A 16,605-nucleotide genomic window follows, 5' to 3' on the forward strand; every position below is an offset into this window, starting at 1 on the left:
TAGCACAGCACTGTTTCTTGCAATGGCTGACTCGAAGTGGGCATTATGGCTGCAAAAAATCATTTTTGCCAATAAGATTTTGATGTTGGGATACTTCAAGCCTATGTCAGTCCAATGAGATCACCATGCCTTTCACACCTGGCCTTATGAGAAGGAACTAATAGAGTGAACCAAGAATAGAGACTTTTGCATGATCTCTGATACTCCTCAGCTGACAGGGCATAGATTATGGTGATGTACGGAGTGTTAACTATCTCAAGCAGCCCTTCCCTTCCTAGACAAGCACACAGTGACAGCAGTTGGCACCAGTAAAAGCACAGTTGGGATCCCATCAGGATTCGTTGTCTGCAGATCAAGCGATAAAGGCAAGGGCTGGGATGAAAGGAACGTGAACTACATGGGCTGAAACCTTCTGAGTGTTTCTCAGTTTTTAAGGCAACAAAGTTTACGGAGATACTTAAAGCGTATAGATGCAACAAGGACATTGAACATCACTGTTCCATAGCAGGCAACAAACTAAATAAAGCTGGAAAAAGAATTCCAGCTTTAAATAGGGCAGCTTTGTATCTGGATGACTTAACACTTGCAGTTGATCCAGAATGCAGCCTGCAGCTCTTCATAAACCCCAGTAAGACTTTTGGGATCATCTTTTCCACCCTCACAAAGATGCTGGCTCGCTTTTAGGATTCACAGATCGTCAGCCAGAAGGGGCCATCAAATTGATTGCATATATGATTACACCTTGCTGACATCAGGACTGGATTTGGGCTTCCAGCAATGGCATCTCCTTGCAAAAACACCTTCTGCAGCCATTGTAGGCAACCAACTACAGAGATGTGTCAAGTATAACTTCTGCATATGTGGGTGGGTGGGTGAAAATGCAAGGTTACCTGCACCTTCATACTGCCTTCAGAGACTTCTGAAAGCAGAAGCAAAGCCTGTGCATCTCTTTGGACACATACCCAGCCTTCTGATTAGCTGATTAATAATATATGAAAGTATGCTCAAAGTACGTATTCTGGTGTCATCCCATAGCTGTTATCGCAAGCCTCCCTTCACAGGACAATCCCACGGCAAGGAACCACGAATTAGGCAGTTTCCAAGGAGATACAACTCAGTTACAACACAACAGTACTAGAAGTATTTCTATAAAGTTTGAAATGTTTTTAATATGTACATTCTTAGTAAATATCAAAGTAGTGCTTTTCTCTTGCACTTTTTCTTTAGACTTCTAAAAGGGCATCAGAAATACAGTTTTCATCCCCCTCCAAATCAATGCACAGGTTGTTACCTCCGTAACAAGCACATATGAATTCTGTACATCTTCCCCTCCCCACAAAAGAAAAATATGCCATGACTATCCAATTACACATCATCACAACAAGTTTAAATTACGCATACAAATAATTCTGGAGTACTTAAAAAAACCCAACATACCGGATTTATGAAACCATTCCATGCATTCAACACCAAAAAAGAAAAAAAAACCAAAAAAGACTTGTTTCTTTAAATGGTGTTTTTCTATGCCAGTACCAAAGTCTGGATTCAGTATAACCATTGCTTGAGTCATAGGAACATGACAATACATAGATAACCAAGTTTCTATTCATTGACAATATGCTATACTGTTACTACTTCTTCGGTGAATGTCAAACAAAGCAAGGTTTGCTTTCTAAGACATTGAAACTGCACATGAAGAAAACAGTAAGAGGTGCTGCTAAGCAGGCAACAACATCTTGAAAGGAAGGCTACGTATTCATACGATCCTGTTCGGGAGCAGCAGTTTATCAACAGGGTTCCTACCTCGTTTGCTAGTTTCTTTTTACCAGACAAGCTTTTCAAGAGCTAGAGCGAATTAACCCAACTGTAAACCAAAAGCACCAAAGGCACCAGCTGTACCCTGAAGAGACAAAAACCAAGATGTACGCAGTGACTCTTCCTTGGGACAGTCTGTCTGTGTTACCTCTGAGAGCAGCCCATCGCACAACATACAGTCTGGAAAGAAACGTTTTGAAAATACATTACAAACCTGAATTCAAAGGATGTTCTTTTGCCAAGAAAACATAAAATTAAAGTATTATATACACACATACAACTCTGCATGACTTTGTAATACCCAATTTGTGTGTCTGCTTTCAGATACTCCTTGAAAACTGTACTTCAGCTCTCAATTTAGCTTATGCGAGTCCTGCCTGACAGGTATCAGCATCAGGCATCATTCCCTCCCAGCAAATTAATGAGTACTGTTAATATGCTGAATTTATTTTGACAAGTGGGTTTAGAGGTCACACATTCCTGACACACAGGCATCAATTCCTGTGCAAATTAGTATGATTTATTAGCAAAGTTGTCCATTAGCAAGGTGCATTTTCAGTACAAGTAAAACCATCTTGCATCATTAACTAATCATGTCTAGCAGTAGTGCTGAATTGCAGCTCAGTACAGCAAGACAGTGAGAGTTTGTTGACCAGTACCATGTGTCACAGCTGATAGCAATTCTGCTCACGGTACAAAACCAGAAGTCAATCATTTCAAAACATCTTGGCTCTTTTACTGAAAGTCACCAGGGGATGCCAATCACCACCCGCATCCAACAGGTTGTTGTAAAGGCTATTTACAGTGTACATGGCTTAGCATGCACCTTACAGACACAAACACATCGTCAGTTTGATACCATGTAGTTACACAGTGCCTGAAAATGACAACACATCTTAAACACCATTTCAATTAACAGTTTCAAGCAGGAAATGCTCTTTATTTTTTGTAACTGCTATACTTGAGTTAATGTTTTTCTTTTATTTTTTATAAAAACACAAACTCCTGTTCAGAAGTCTAGACATATTCTACACACTACAGGTTAAGGCAGTAAAAAAAAAAAAGTGTTCCTGATAACTGGTCTTGACAATGTCAATTAAAGCTGTCTGAAGCCACTCCAGTTCTCCAACAGATCACCGAAATCCCAATTTCACTTGTCGAGTGAAAGAAGTTCACCTTATTTTGAGTTTTAGCATTAGAGAACAAAACAGAGTTGGGTATAGTAAATGAATAAGTTCTAAGGGAAGAGAACATTTGATTTTACTTCCTTGTGTGATTTTAAGAGTTAAAAGTGTTACAATTTTGGATGGGAATTTGAATCAACCAACAACTACAGCGAATGAAGCAGAGAAACTGATTTTTATGCACATGACTGCGTTCTTAAAATATATATTGTTATCTTCAACAATTCAAGTAAGGTAACAGACATTATCAAAAATAACTTCATGGACCATACTTATGTTTCAAATCACATTCTCAAACTTTTAACCCAAAGTAGTTTTATTGTGTTAACTTCATACACAAACCATGAAGGTCCGACTCGTACAAATGGTTACGATTTGCACTTGTGATTCCTGTAATAGCTAGCAGACTCGCTAACCAACTTACTGTAAGGATATGGCAGGTTACATATTAAATCAAAGCACTTTGATTTAGGCATGAAACAAATTCTAATTGTTGACATTCTGTGCTTCTACTGCATCACCCACAAGAGAGGCAAGAAACACCCACTATTGTACAGACAAATATTTTTACAGAAAACCCTTCCTTGAAATTAACCTTTTATCCGCAGCAGTAGATGAGAATATAATCTGTTGTAAACAGGGCACTGTGTTGTAAAACCAGTTTGTTTTTTTAATTAAGATCTCTCTCCAAAAGTTGGAAAAGCAGACTCTTCAGAATGTCTTTCAAATGTAGCATGTTCTGTTTCCTATATTATAAAGTTACTTTTGTTTGATTCCTTTTTGAAGATGTTTGTGTTCACAGCAGTTCTGTTTTTAAAAATTGTTTGAAACTTATATAAAATTCTGTACATGTTCACAAATTATTGCATAAACAGCATAATCTTCATGACAGTATTCAGCAACGCATGTCCATCTCAGGAAGTTCACGTTTCCCTCCTTGCTTTTTTCTTCTTTTTAACTTGTTTGGGGGATTCCCAGCTTTCTTCGGACTTTGCTGGAAAATAAAACATAACTACAGAGTCACAACTGAGAAAATTTAGATAGACTTGCAGAATACTAAAGTTTACATCCTATGTTATGATACAGCTATTCTTCAACAGACATGATTTTTGAAGGAGACTACCATTTTCTGTTGTACTGAATCGGCTAATTTGAAGTGTCTGTAAAACAAAGTCTGCTAACTCCAACCTATTTTTATTATTATTATTATTTTTTACACCACAAGTAATAAAATGAATGATTTTCTCTAATGTAACCCTTCCAGTAAGATGGGACACGACAAGCCATTATTATTATTATTATTTTTGTTAACTAGAAATAAGGTAAGTGTACACAAAAGACTCCCTTCCTTGGAAGTATTCAAGGCCAGGCAGGATGGGGCCTAGGGCAGCCTGACCAGTTCAGATTCAGGCTGGACATGAGGAAGTATTACTTTTCAGAAAGGGTGGTCAGGCACTGGAATGGACTGCCCAGGGAGGTGGTGGAGTCACTGAGCCTGGGGGTGTTCAAGGAAAGGCTGGATGTTGTGTTGAGGGACATGGTTTAGTAGGAGCTACTGGGAATAGGTGAACGGTTGGACTGGATGATCTTTTAGGTCTTTTCCAACCTTGGTGATTCTATGATTCTATGATTCTAAGTTGGTGGCAGCTCTGCTCATGGCAAAGGGGTTGGAATTACATGGGCTTTGAAGGCCTTCCAACCCAAGCTAATCGATGACGATTCCATAACACAAGTCAAAAGATTAGTTTTTAAAATAATGAACTACATTAAGCTGTGGTTACATGGTATCTAGGATCAAGTAAAGCAGCAGTACAATTTTACTAAAATAGATAGCTTCAGAACACACTGGCTGCCAGAAGTAGTAAGTCAGGTGAGATATTGCATCTGTAGAACAGAAGATATTTTCCTGAAACGCCAAGGCCAGAATTAGCCACAAAAGCCCTCCTATTTCAGAACCAGAGCAAAAAGCAGGTAACTGACATATAGGCCGCTTAATCACAGCACAGAACTCCGGTCCTGATTGTGAGCAGTAGAGCCAAATGTCTGTCAAGGATCAGACAAGGCCAACAAATGTTTTCAGTCATTCAAGCATACTTGAAGCTTGTTTTTCTTCATGGTGAAAAGACATTTGCCAAACTACTTAAACGAAAGCTATGATATCACAAGATCTATACATAAATACATATATCTATCTGATGTGCTACTCTACACCCAAACCTCATGGCAAAGCACTGACTATACACATTCTATGGAAAAAAAACACAAAGAAAACACAAAAAGCCACACCCTAAATCCAGCCCAAGGGAGTGTACTGACATACTTACTCTGGGGAGGAGGCACACTGTTTTGCTTAATACTGGGACTAGAAACATCTGTCTCTTGCAGCATCTGTGGCACTTGGGAAGCAATCTTGACAGAATCACTCTCTGATACAATTACAGATGGCTCAGAAACAGCAAGAGAAGGAGCCTCCTCAGGCTATTGCAAAAAAGAAAACATTTTCCCAAAAGTTTACCATGTCATACATCAGTAAGGTATTCTTATACATTCTTATACTACTTAGCTGCTGGGAAGATGGCACTGAGAAACTAAACCAGTATTAAAAACCCTTAACATTCAAATCAAGGCTCCAACACTGACTGCCATCTAGTGCCAAAACTTTTAGTTGCATACAAGCAAAGCCATACAAACTAAATCTTCTTAAAAAAAAAACACAACAAAAAACCAGGTGAGGCTGGATCAGGCCCTGGGCAACCTGATGTCCCTGTTCATTGCAGGGGAGTTGGACTAGATGGCCTTCAGAGGTCCCTTCCAACTCTAAGGATTCTATGATCCTATGATTCTTTGAGTTGTACCTTCTGATAATATATACCAGAGGTTTTCCTTAGCATGTGCAGCCTAATGTATAATAAAGGAATGTATATGTGGAAAAATATTACCAGATAAAAAAATAAAGAAAAAAGTACTCAGTGTCTTCCTGTTTCTGGTCTTCACTAGGATATTCTGAGTAGCTACTTTCTGTACTCTAATATTGGTGTTATTTCCCTTGGATTTGGTTCCCATGTTCTTTTCCTCGCATTTGCTTCTCAGCTTACAGAACTTCTGCTCAAGAATGAATCACCTTTGTCAGAATCTTAGGTCATCCATTTCAGTCATCAGTTAGAGACTACTTCTAAAACTTTTTGTCCAGGGAAGTCAAACATCATCACAAAACCACTTAGCACAAGCAAAATAGCAGGAAAGCCAAATTTGATGTCAAAGAGGCTGGAAAACAGCTGACAGGTCATCAACAGGATTGCTTAAGTCTAAAAACAGCCAGTACACAGACCCAGCTTACAACAGAGCTGATGCTGTTTAACCATTAAGTTGGAACTAGTTTTAACCACTAAGTAACAAGGTAGTCTGCTAAAAGTGAGCTGATGTTGGAGAACGGTTAAAGAACTTGTATTCTGTGTGTATGTTTAAACTGCAAGCTGAAGCAAATGGTCAATCTGAGAACTGGTTTAATGACAACTCAGAATAGACTAAGTTGCTAATTCTTCATTCTGTTTGCAAAGAAGCCATAAAGTATGGTAAGATTATAGTCTTGTGCTCTTACCTATTTATTCTCAGGTTTCCAGACTTCAAAGTTTTAACCATTTATTCAAACAAATGAAAAGAATTCAACTTTGAAAGTCAAGAAGATGACTGCTTTTAGCAAATACTGTTTTTCAGAGTGGGTGCCTTTTATGAAAACTCGTAACTGACCTGAACCTAATGAACTTCAACCTTCCAATCACCTTCATATTAATAGATATAATTCAAAGTATTCAGTATTCTTACAGTAACACCACCACACACAAATTAATGTTTCGATACATTTTACATGTTTCAAAAATCAAACCATACAATTTTGTATTCATACCTTAGCTGGTTCACTAGTACTTATGGTCTTCAGAGAAAAAGCTATTTCCTGCTGTGGCTTAGCTTTTGAGGTATCCTCTTGAAATTCCTCTCCAGCTTCTCTGTCCAGTTCTTCAGTGTCCTACCAAGCAGGAGGGGGAGGGGAAAGGGAAGCCTTTTAATATTTGGTATTTAACTAGAATTCTTGATAGGAATTGTCTTATCACAACAATTGTAAGAGATAATCTCAGACTAAAAACATGACAACCACAAGAAGCAAGTCCAAAGTAAGTGTGACTGAAGTAATGCCTCCCCCCCTCCAATTTACCTACCCAGCCAGATGCAACTGAGAATTTCGTTTTTGTGAAGAAGCTGTTATGAAGCTTCTTTTCACAGGCAGAACAGCAGGATCTATTTTCACCGTGATCTGACAAAAGATTTTTCCTACTTGAAACATACTTGTTTTCAGCTATTCCAACACACTTCAATTGCCAACTGCAATCTGCTTTTGGTAGCCATCTAATTCAAATATGATTTCCATAGCTTACCTGCACTTCTGCAGTTAAGTATCAATAACTTTAATATTTCATGTAAATTACAACAGTATTTCTGGAAACCATTATATGCTAGAGGAACTGCACTTCAAGAACACCTACAAGAGAACTTAAATTTCCCTTGTTCCCCTAGCTAGCCATGCACAGGAGGTCTGCTGTCTTTCAAAAGGCAGGAAGGGAGTGCTTCCATGCAGAGTGCCTGCTAAAAGCCTCTCTACAGTACAGAGCTCTGATTTATCAAAAACAATTTGAGGTTCTTTCTATGTGTTCCAAGTTTCCCATAAATCCAGCAGAACTACAATGTACTTACCAGTCAATTCAGAGAATCAATCAAATTAAAGGAAATACTGACAAATTAATCTCTCAGGCATTTACCTCTTAACTTGCAGAAGAGCAGTAGACTACACAATAAATAAATTTTCTCTCTCTCTCTGATTCTGTGAATTCCTCACAAACTGATCTTATTCCATTTACCTGTGAAGGAGAGTTAGCTTCTTCACCATGCTTCTTCTTTTTCTTCTTCTTTTTCTTGGACTTCCCACTTGTAGAACTCTGAAGAACTGGCTCTGCTTTTTCTCTTTCATTACCTAAAGCCTTCAATATGGAAATAAGATATTTAATACCCTTTCTATATGCTATACATAAATTACTAGCTACAAGGTCTATAACTGCCTATAAAAGTGGAAGTGAACACAATCTTATCTGTTCATTTTGGGAAGACCACATTCTTTATACACTCTCTAAAAGCAGAAGTACAGCAGCTGGGAACGAAAAATGCAGCAGAGAACAATGGACCGGTGGCACAGAAATGCTGCTTTTCTCAACATTTTTTTTAGTGTGTGAAGTATTTATGAGGAGGGATCCAAACCCTTGATTAGTACTCAATGAAAGGTAATACCTTACATTATGGTGAGACAGCAAGATTTGATGTGGAGCTAATTGGTTTCTGTTTTACCCATTAGCAACATCCATCTTTACATATTAACAAAATTACAATGCTCTTATCGGTGTAGAGGAGATGAGGGATTACCTTTATCACCACCTTTATTAAGTTACTTTAAGAAATAGCAGTGGTAAGGGCAAAGTCTTGGTGCTAAGGAGAAAATATCACCTTTTACCTTCTGAACATCAGATAATGCCTCTTCAGGCTGTGGAACGGAAGCAACTTTTTCTTCATCGACCCAGTTTCCCCACTCTTCTGCTGGTGCATTCCAATCAGAGCTAGGGTCAGCAGAAGAAAGGCCATCTACAAAGATCGAGAAGATTCTGAGGAATGTTTTCATCCTTTAGAGGTGCTCTTTGAGACTTAAAAAATAATTTAAAAAAATACTATGCAGAGAACTCTCCCTGATACCAAGATATAAGGAGGCATTTCCCTGAATTTCTGAAAAATTTAAGTATTTTAATAATAAGATGTAGACTCTGACAAGCAGCGAGTCAGTTCTGAGTGTTTTACAGAGCAACAGGATTACAAACTAGACATAGCAACAGCTATCTAGATGCAATTGCTTCAGAATACTCATACAGACAATGTAAAGAAGGACAAATTTAAGAGAAGTTCTTTATCTCAATTTTTCCTACTTTGTGAAGAAATTGAATAACACTGATATTTAGAAATAATTTTTTAAAATCAATTTATCTCAAAAGGTCTGACTGAGTAAATGTAACGCTTAATAAGCTTTGTCTAAGAAACTAATGGTGGGGCAATAAAGAAAAAAATACAGTCTTTTTAATAAAATATAACAATTCAGTTTCTGCACATGCAGCTAACTTCCTTGTATTGAACCTGATACACCAGCAAGGTACATCTATCTATATATAACTGAGAGCTGTACTGCACTAATAGGAATGGGGAAGTAATTAAAGTTCAATTACTTGGTATCTATCAATAAACTACTTGATAAGAAGAACGTATAGCCACAAACATTCCATGCCCAGAAATGTGAATAAATTACACTCCTGTGATGTAAAACTGATCACTGCCAAATGATTAATTGAAATGGGCTTCCCTCACCCACGAACCAGATAGAGAACAAGTTTTTGTATGATTTGGTACCTGGCAAAACTGGTGGAATCAAAGACTGCAACAATTCATTTTACTTTTGAAGTCATTAAACAAGGCACTGTTTTCTGAGAGAAGGTAACATGCAAGGCAGCTTTGGTCAGTTTGTTGACCAAGTTTTTAAGTCAGTGAGGTCAGCAGGCATTGTTTTTCTTTAAAAAGCATTCTTATATTTTACTGAATAAAAATATCAATTACAAGGCAATTCAAGAAGTAAACACCACAAAATTTTCCTCATGGGTGTGGTTTCAGTTATAGGTATTTATGTAAGATTAACTTCACTACATTACTCCTGCTAGCTCTACTATGACCCTTGTCCAGAGAGGCTGGGAAAAGCAAGTCTATTCTGCAATTAGCAAGGAAAGGGAAGAATAAGCATCAAGTTCGTGTTTATGAACTCCAAGCAGAAATCACTGTTTTTACACACAAGAACTTCCAGATGCTTGCTAAACAAGGAAGTAAGACTAAAAGTCTTCAGTAAGGAACAAACATGTAAAGGCAAACTCAATTACTCTACTAATGCACGACTGCAAATGGCTAATGCAAGTAGCTATGAATGCTAGTAGTATATATGCTGTAGAGCTGTGGCAATTACAATTTTTGTTAATGAACATTTTAGAGGAACATACTTAACCCAGACCATTCATCATCAACAGGGGGCTGAGTGTGACTCAAATCCCATGGAAAATCAGAAGTACCAGCCTGAGAAACCGATTCACTGTTGGATCCTGAAAGGGAATAAATGAAATTATAAGTCGCAAACTTCCTGAATTATCTTAGATGAAGAAATTCAAAGCAAAGTAACAAAGGAAGACAGAAGACTGAAAAACAAACAAACAGAGTCTGATTTCAATGACTATACTCTACAGAAAAACTATAAGCTCTTCAAAATTAAATATTTCCAGAAAACTAGGGAAAACAAAGTTAAGTCAATAGACTATGGGGAAAAAAAAAATACAGATTTTTTTAACAGCTTTTTTGCCTTGCTATTCACTGATAACTGCTTGTTACACAGCCCTCAAATATTTGACTTGGTAGAGGGGACTGGGGAAACAAAATCCCTCCCACTGCAAGCAAAGTTCAGGTTTGAGACCACCTGGAGAACCTGAACATCCACAAGCCTATGGATCCCAATGAGATGAATCTCAGAGTCCTGAGGGAAGTGGCTGATATAGTCACAAAATCACTTTCTATGATATTTGAAAAGTTGTGGCAATCGGGTGAAGTAAAATCCCTGTTGACTGGAAAAAAGACAACATCACACCTATTTCTAAGAAGGGTAAAAATGATGATCCCAGAACTAACAATCTCTCAGTCTCACCTCTGTGCCAGGAAAGACCACGGAGCAGATCCTCCTGGAAGCAATGCTAAGATACATGGAAGACAGGGAAGTGATACGGGAGAACTGGCATGGCTTCACCAAGGCCATAACCTGCTTGACCAACCTAGTGGCCTTGTATGACAGTGTCACTGCACCAATGGACAAGGGAAGAGCCACTATGTCATCTATGTGGACTTCAGTAAGGCTTTTGACATGGTATCTCACAACATCCTTCTCACCTAATCGGAAAGATATGGATGGTGGACTGTTGGATGAAGAACCAGCTGCAGGATTGAGTGCAGATGGTGGAGGTCAATGGCTCCACATCTGGATGGAGATCAGTGACAAGTGACGCCCCCCAGGAGTTGATGCTGGGCCTGAAACTCTGTAATATCTTCATCAATGACATCAACAGTGGGATTGAGTGTATCCTCAGCAACTTTGAAGATGACACCAACCTGTGGGGTGAGGTCAACACACCAGAGGGATGGGAAGCCATCCAGAGGGTCCTAGACAGGCTTGAGCAGCGGGCCCAGGTGAACCTCACAAGGTTCAACAAATCCAAACAAGATCTTGCACCTGAGCCAAGGTAAATTCTGTTACCAATACAAAGAGGGGGATAAAAGGATTGAGTGCAGCCCTGCCAAAAAAAGACCTCCGGGTAATGGTGGATGGGAAGCTGCATATGGGGCACCAATATGCCCTCACAGCCCAGAAATCCAACCATATCCTGGGCTGCATCAAAAGAAGTGTAGCTGCAGAGTGAGGGAAATGATCCTGCCCCTCTACTCTGTGCTGGTGAGGCCTCACCTGGAACACTATGTCCAGATGTGGAGACCTCAGTACAGGAGAGACACAGACCTGTTGAAGTGTGTCCAGAATAACACCACAGAAACGATCCACAGAACTATAAGGACAGGCTGAGACAGCTGGGGCTCTTCAGCCTGGAGAAGAGAAAGCTGCAAGATGACCTAATAGCAGCTCTTCTATATCTAAAGGGGACTGACAGGAAAGAAAGGGACAGACTCTTTAGCAGGGTCTGTGGTGACAGAACAAAGGGAAATGGTTTCAAACTAAAATAGCGGAGAGATTTAGATTGCACATAAGGAAGAAGTTCTTTTACATTAAGGGTGATGAGATACTGCAACAGGTTGCCCAGAGATGCAGCAGGTGCCCTGTCCCTGGAGACTTTCAAGGTCAGGCTGATCAGGCCCTGGGCAGCCTGATCTAACTGCAGTGTCCCTCTTCATTGCAGGGGAGTTGGACTAGATGACCCTTAAAAGTCCCTTCCAGCTCTAAGAATTCTATGATTCTATGAATAACAGCAATCTCTAAGATTTGCAGCTGTCTCCTCAAAATGGAAAGCAGTAACTTTACAACCCATAGAATTTCAATCACCTTGTGCAACTCTGCAGTTTCATAAAGAATAGCCTAAAATAAAAAGCTAGAAAAACTTGATCATTTGCACTACAGATAAAGCAATTAAATTATTCACTACTAAGAACCAAATTTTCAGTTCAAGTAAAAGTTTCCAGTAGCACAAAGGCAGCATGACAAACAGCGAGACCAATACCAGCTATGATAGTAAGTGTTAGACATTTAATATCATTATTTTAGAAAAACAGGGCAAGCAGAAACAATTCAGAAAAAAACAAAAAATTAAATCGTGAGACTAAAAGAAATTAGCCTATTTTATGATAAGACTTATTTTTGAAATAAAGAAGTTTAACTAGTATATATGGTCCTATCTGGTTCACTCTAATTTATAAACTCTTCTGCAAAAGATACCTCAAGTGACAGGAATCTTGCCACATTCTCATCTTCTGCCAGTTGGTCACAACAGAAATCAGTAAATATTCATTAGTATGGAATTATGACACTGTTGGCTGATGTACAAAGATGATGCAGTATATATATACTTCACTTATACTTCTCTCTGAATTAAATCTGGAATGATGCTCTTGCAGATGCACCACAGATCAGTCTTTCCCAGTTTAGTAACTGAATTTCCTTAAGTCTCAGAGTAGCAACTGAACTTGAATTCAAGTGGCTCCATTGGAAAATTAAATTTTATTAAAATGCTTTGTCTTAAGCAAAAGGTCTTAATTGTGTAAGCCTTCATTAAGGGCTCTTCAGAAAGTATGGTGAATCAGACCTTGGTATTTACAATTTTTTTTATTAAACTGGCACAGAAGTGCACAGAGAATGAAGCACTCGTAAGCTATAAGACAACAAGTGCTAGTTTTACAGTTTAAAGATGCAAACTGCAATACAAGTAAAAGTCAAAGCACATGGGCACTCAGCTAGCTACTTTCTAAAAGAAAATAGCCATGCCAAGCTCCACGGTAATTGGAGAAAGCAAGAACAGAAAACCTGACACACAATTCCTTTATTGCATAATAAATCACTGAAGCACTTATGTCAGTAGTGCAACACACAAGATTTGGTAGGAAGCCAGGTTTGCTCTCTGCAGCCACTTCATGCTTTAAAACAAGAAAACTCTGCAGTTCAGTTTTCTCATCCATCCTGAAGAGCAAGGACTCGGGAATTTTATGGAACACATTTTTCAAGCAGAGCTTCAGTTTCATGAAGGAAAACAAATGAAGAAACCAACAATCAATGAACAGTAAAATCCCTCACAGTTCTGGATAAACAGAGCTTCCTAGAAAGCAATTTTCAGCTCTTCATCTTGAGATGTAGCAATACCAAGCATTTGATTATCAATTTTAAACTTACTTTATTGCATTATTTGAGCATAATAAGAAAAAAGACAAAAAGCTTTCCAGACTTTCACAAAGCAGGTCTTCTACTTGTTTACATTTACTACTATTTTTCAAAAGACCATTGAAAAAAAGATACAAATTAATAATATTTGCAAATTCTATTTCCATCTGGTAGGGAACAGAGAGCAGGATCTTTGGAAGCATATACATACCAGAAACTCCAGGAGTTAATCCAAAAGAAGAGAAAGAAGTAGAATTCTGTTCAGAGGTATTAATCCTTGCATCTACCTTCCAAGCATCTGTGGGGAAATATAGGGGGGAAAAAAACAAAAAAAAAAAACACAACAAACTTCACACTGCTGGCAATGTTGAAGAAGTTCGCTATTTAATGATGAACAGAGTGAGAAAAACAGAGGAAGTTCTAGTCATGTTAACATTCTACAAAACTGAATTATTCTGATTATTAATGATACAATCAGTGCTGTTAAGAGACATGAATGTGTGAACAATCAGACTGAAGTAATTTTCAAACTATCTTCCTCTCTCTACAGACTTTCCTATATATGTAAGTTTTTTTTCTTCTATAAAATCTAGAGAAGTTGATTGTGTTTTCAGTCCCATACTGCTGTCATTTTCCCCACTATAATCACCTGAGCTATTAAAAATCTTATGTTAGTTCTGTAGATTACATCTAGCTTACAGAAAATTGCTTATATGTCATATATCTGACATATAGAAGATGCCGATTAAAAATCAAGATGTATTTGATTGACTCTGAAGCATAAAGCAGAAAACAAGACAAAATAACCAGTGGCACAATTGTGTCAAAAGGAACAGATGGTAAGACCCCGATTACACATAAAAGCTACCAGGAGTTTAACAAGCTACAAAACAGAATAAATCAGGATGGAAAGGATCTCAGTAGGTACCCAGTACACCCTCCTCCTCCAGCTCTGAGGTCAGACCAGGATGCACAGCATTCTATCCAGCTGGACGTTAAAAACTTCTAAGGATGAAGACTGGTTACCCAAAAAGGCTGTGCAAGGGCTGCCTGACAGTAACTCTTCCTATTTATTATGTTGCCCCACAACGTCAGAGGCAGATGTTGGTGGTATTGCAGTAGAGGATGAACTCCCACCAATATCCCCTTACATCTGTTGCCATGTGTCAGGTATTAGCAGAGAGGCAGTCTGACAAAACATCATTTGACAATGTAGCACACATGAAATAAAGGTATGTCACTGAAATTCTCCACACCAAAAAAAATTCTGACATTTATGGATGCTTCATGAATGTACATTTCAGCTGTGGCAAAAATGATATGAAAGACAAGCCACATTCAACTCACCCACATGAATTACCTAATGGCAGTGATTGTGGTAAAAAACAGTATTTTGTGGCTGGGAATTTGCTCTACTGGAGTTGTTATACCCTTTGTACCTGATGTAGTTTCCACAGAAATAAAAAGGAGGCATTACTTTCGGAGCAACCTACACACAATGCCTTGTGGTGAAAAAGCTTCTGCTTACATTCAGTCCAAATCTACTGACTCATCTTTCTACTGTACACCATTGTACGGTGGGTTCTATCTTCCCAGAAACACCTCACAGGTTCTAGAAGGCTGCTATTAGGTCCTCCTGAAGCCTTCCTTTCCCCAGGCAAGATGAGCCTCATCCCTTTACCTTTCCCTCACAGGGCAAGTGCTCCAACAACTGACCATTTCTGAGTTTGCTGCATTCATTCCAGTAGATCAATAGCCTTTCCTCACAGGGGAGCCTCCACACTGGGTACAGTATTCCAGATTAGGTCCAAGAAGTGCTTAGTAGAAGGGGATAATTACTACCACAGTTGACTGACTGACTCCTATTAATACAGCCCTGAACACTGCTGGTGTCCACAGCTGCCAGGGCCCATGGCCAGCTGGCTCATTTCTATCTTTGTGTCCACCAGTTCCCTTCTTTCCAATGAAGCTGCTTCCCAGACTGTCATTCCGCAGCTTGGGTTTCCTCCTTCCCAGGTGCAGAACTTCACATTATATTTGTCCTTGTTCTAGCTTGGTTGGGCCATTCTACCAGCCAGTTTATGTCCCTCTGGATGGCACCCCTGATCTGGATGGCATCAGCTGGTTCCTCAAGGTTTCCTGTAATCTGGAAACGTAATGCAGGTTGCACTTCATCTCCTTCAGATCATTTACAAAGATGATAAAGGCTTGGGATACCCCATTGTCAGCCTCTAGGCAAAGTATGATCTCTGAACCTAATCATTTTTTCCAACCATCCATAGCTGAACCCCCTAACCTGGATACAGAACATGCTCTTAGAGACAATACTGAAAGCACTTCTGAAGTTATAGAAAAAGGATATCCACTGCTCTCCATCTACAAATCCTGTCATTTTACCAGAAGCATATCAGCCTGGTCAAACATGATCTGTTCTCCATAAGAAAACAAGATGTTCAGTCAGTAAGTAACACTGTATTAGAATACAAAGTACAGCCTTATAGGATGAGGGGATGAGTTTATGACTATAAACTAAAAGAAGGGAAATTCAGACTAGATTTCTGGGAAATCTTCCACTGAGAGGATGGTGAGGTGCTAGAACAGACTGCCCAGGAAAGCTGTGGATGCCACATCTCTAAAGGCGTTCAAGGTCAGATTAGATGGAGCCCTGGGCAACCTGATCTAGTGCCTGATTAAATAATTGGCAGCAGGTTTAGGATTAGATGATCTTTGAGGCCCCTTCCAACCCAAGCAATTCTATGATGTAAGCAGAATACAGCTTTCTGGAATGTGAAGAAACATATAGAAACCAAAGCACGCCTTTGCTTCAACTTGGCAACAATAAAGCTGACAACAGAAATCCTTCCAACAGTCCAGATTCAGGTGCCACACTCCAAGATATGTGGGACAAATGCAATCTGTGTACACTTAAAGCAGTGCTTCTGACTACAGAAGAACAATGACTTCCAGAAGTGACTAGGATCTGAACAGTGGGAAAAACAATATTACAGTATCTACTAAATAAAAAGGCTGTTCTACAGACAAATGAAAAAAATCTCTTATTAT

The 16,605-nt window shown here is 38.9% G+C and overlaps 1 protein-coding gene across 3 annotated transcripts in view; it reads right to left on the reverse strand.

Annotated features, from left to right (window-relative positions):
• Window positions 1-1,141: 1,141 nt before the first annotated feature.
• MTDH (metadherin) overlaps window positions 1,142-16,605 on the reverse strand; it is a 31,855-nt gene continuing 16,391 nt past the window's right edge. The window contains exons 7-13 of one of the 3 annotated variants that reach the window (XM_048939999.1): window positions 13,754-13,840; window positions 10,127-10,225; window positions 8,554-8,681; window positions 7,910-8,029; window positions 6,904-7,023; window positions 5,324-5,477; window positions 1,142-3,993 (exon numbers count right to left, since the gene is read on the reverse strand). In XM_048939999.1, coding sequence (XP_048795956.1) covers window positions 3,923-3,993; window positions 5,324-5,477; window positions 6,904-7,023; window positions 7,910-8,029; window positions 8,554-8,681; window positions 10,127-10,225; window positions 13,754-13,840 — 779 coding nt within the window. In that variant the 3' untranslated portion in view covers window positions 1,142-3,922. The remainder of the gene's footprint in view (window positions 3,994-5,323; window positions 5,478-6,903; window positions 7,024-7,909; window positions 8,030-8,553; window positions 8,682-10,126; window positions 10,226-13,753; window positions 13,841-16,605) is intronic. The other 2 variants (XM_048940001.1, XM_048940000.1) reach the window with 2 other exon arrangements.

This window comes from Lagopus muta, chromosome 3 (assembly GCF_023343835.1).
Source record: "Lagopus muta isolate bLagMut1 chromosome 3, bLagMut1 primary, whole genome shotgun sequence".
Classification (NCBI taxonomy): Eukaryota; Metazoa; Chordata; class Aves; order Galliformes; family Phasianidae; genus Lagopus; species Lagopus muta.